At 41.0% G+C, this 1,457-nt stretch overlaps 1 protein-coding gene across 1 annotated transcript in view; it reads left to right on the forward strand.

The window, feature by feature from the left end:
- Positions 1–531: 531 nt before the first annotated feature.
- LOC104293700 (breakpoint cluster region protein-like) overlaps positions 532–1,457 on the forward strand; it is a gene marked incomplete at its 5' end in the record, with an annotated part of 14,153 nt that continues 13,227 nt past the window's right edge. The window contains 2 exons of the mRNA XM_009893221.1: positions 532–629; positions 1,320–1,451. Of these exons, the coding sequence (XP_009891523.1) occupies positions 532–629; positions 1,320–1,451 (230 nt within the window). The remainder of the gene's footprint in view (positions 630–1,319; positions 1,452–1,457) is intronic.

Here is a 1,457-nt window from a genome sequence, read left to right on the forward strand (position 1 = left end):
ATGCTGGCTAACAGCACTTACAACATAACTTACAAACAGGGGCAATGTCTACAGCTCATTACTAGATCTTCAAAAACGCCAGATACCACATAATTAAGCACTTTATGAAGACAATGAGTTTTTGACGGCTAGCCCCCAACCTACTCTCTGAGAGATCTTATACTTGTGGTGTTCTCAGTGAAATCAGTTCTGATGTGTTGATGGGGTCCAATATCTACCTGGGGAAGTTTCATTTCTCGTTGGTGTACACCTTCTGCTTGTTGTGGATTGATATGGGAAATATTGGATAATAGCATACACCTGATTCTTGATCGAGGTGAAGGGCTTGTCTGTGCCGAGGTAATTTATATGGCTGGTAATTCAGCTTCATAAAGGCAACTCGGCTGGTCCAGATGGTGAGACTTGTGCTGGATAGTGTTACTGATACTAATACAAAGAAGATGCAAATGAAGACACACTCTGAAAGCGATTAATGCAAATTCAGAGATTCTAGAAATTTTTAAAGTTTCTGTCCCTGTCTCCCCTCCTCAGATTTGTACTGCACGTTAGAGGTGGATTCTTTTGGGTATTTTGTGAACAAGGCTAAAACTAGAGTTTACAGAGATACTACAGAGCCCAACTGGAATGAGGTAGGTTGGAGTTTTCTTAATGTGACTTGTTCCATGCGCCAAACGTCAATGCATGATGTACTGAAAACCCGCAAATGGAAGAACTTGCTGCATGCTCAGCATTTGTGCTGCATATGCTGCCTTTCAGAATACACTTTTCTGCATGTTCATTTGGCTGTCAGGGCTTGCAGAAGATTTTCTCTTGGGTTAGCTATGGTTAAGCAAACATTTCAATACAAAGAAGTCTTGTCCAGCATTTCATCATTTAAACAGATGCATGCTTGATTGTTTTTTGGGTTTTTTTTAACACATAAGTGAAAATATGTTGAAGAAGGAGGTATTTTTGGTTTTTTGTTGCGAGGGGGAAGAATTAGCTATAGACATCTTGCCTGTTTACAGCCAACTCAAACCTGCTGGGGAGCAAAATTAAATACAAGGAAGGTGGGCGAGTTTGTTTCTTTGAATGATGCTTTGCTGAAACTCTGTGAAACCTGTCTCAGATGGTTGACTCTTTAGTCTCTGATTTGACCACTTTATATATACAAAATACAATTTCAGTTTATTTCTAGACCAACTCCATTAGGGAGGAGGTTTTGGTCAGTCCTTAAGTGCTCCCTCCTGATGAGTTTTAAGGTGACTATGTTGATTATTAAGAGACTACTGTCCTGCTGTGGTGTATTCATTGCTCTTTTCTTTCCTGGTGCCCTGCAGGAGTTTGAGATTGAGCTGGAAGGTTCACAAACTCTGCGGATTCTGTGCTATGAAAAGTGCTACAACAAAACCAAGCTCACCAAAGAGGACGGAGAGAGCACGGATCGCATAATGGGGAAAGGACAGATCCAGGTGAGA

Source organism: Charadrius vociferus, unplaced genomic scaffold, assembly GCF_000708025.1.
Source record: "Charadrius vociferus isolate BGI_N301 unplaced genomic scaffold, ASM70802v2 scaffold999, whole genome shotgun sequence".
NCBI lineage: Eukaryota > Metazoa > Chordata > Aves > Charadriiformes > Charadriidae > Charadrius > Charadrius vociferus.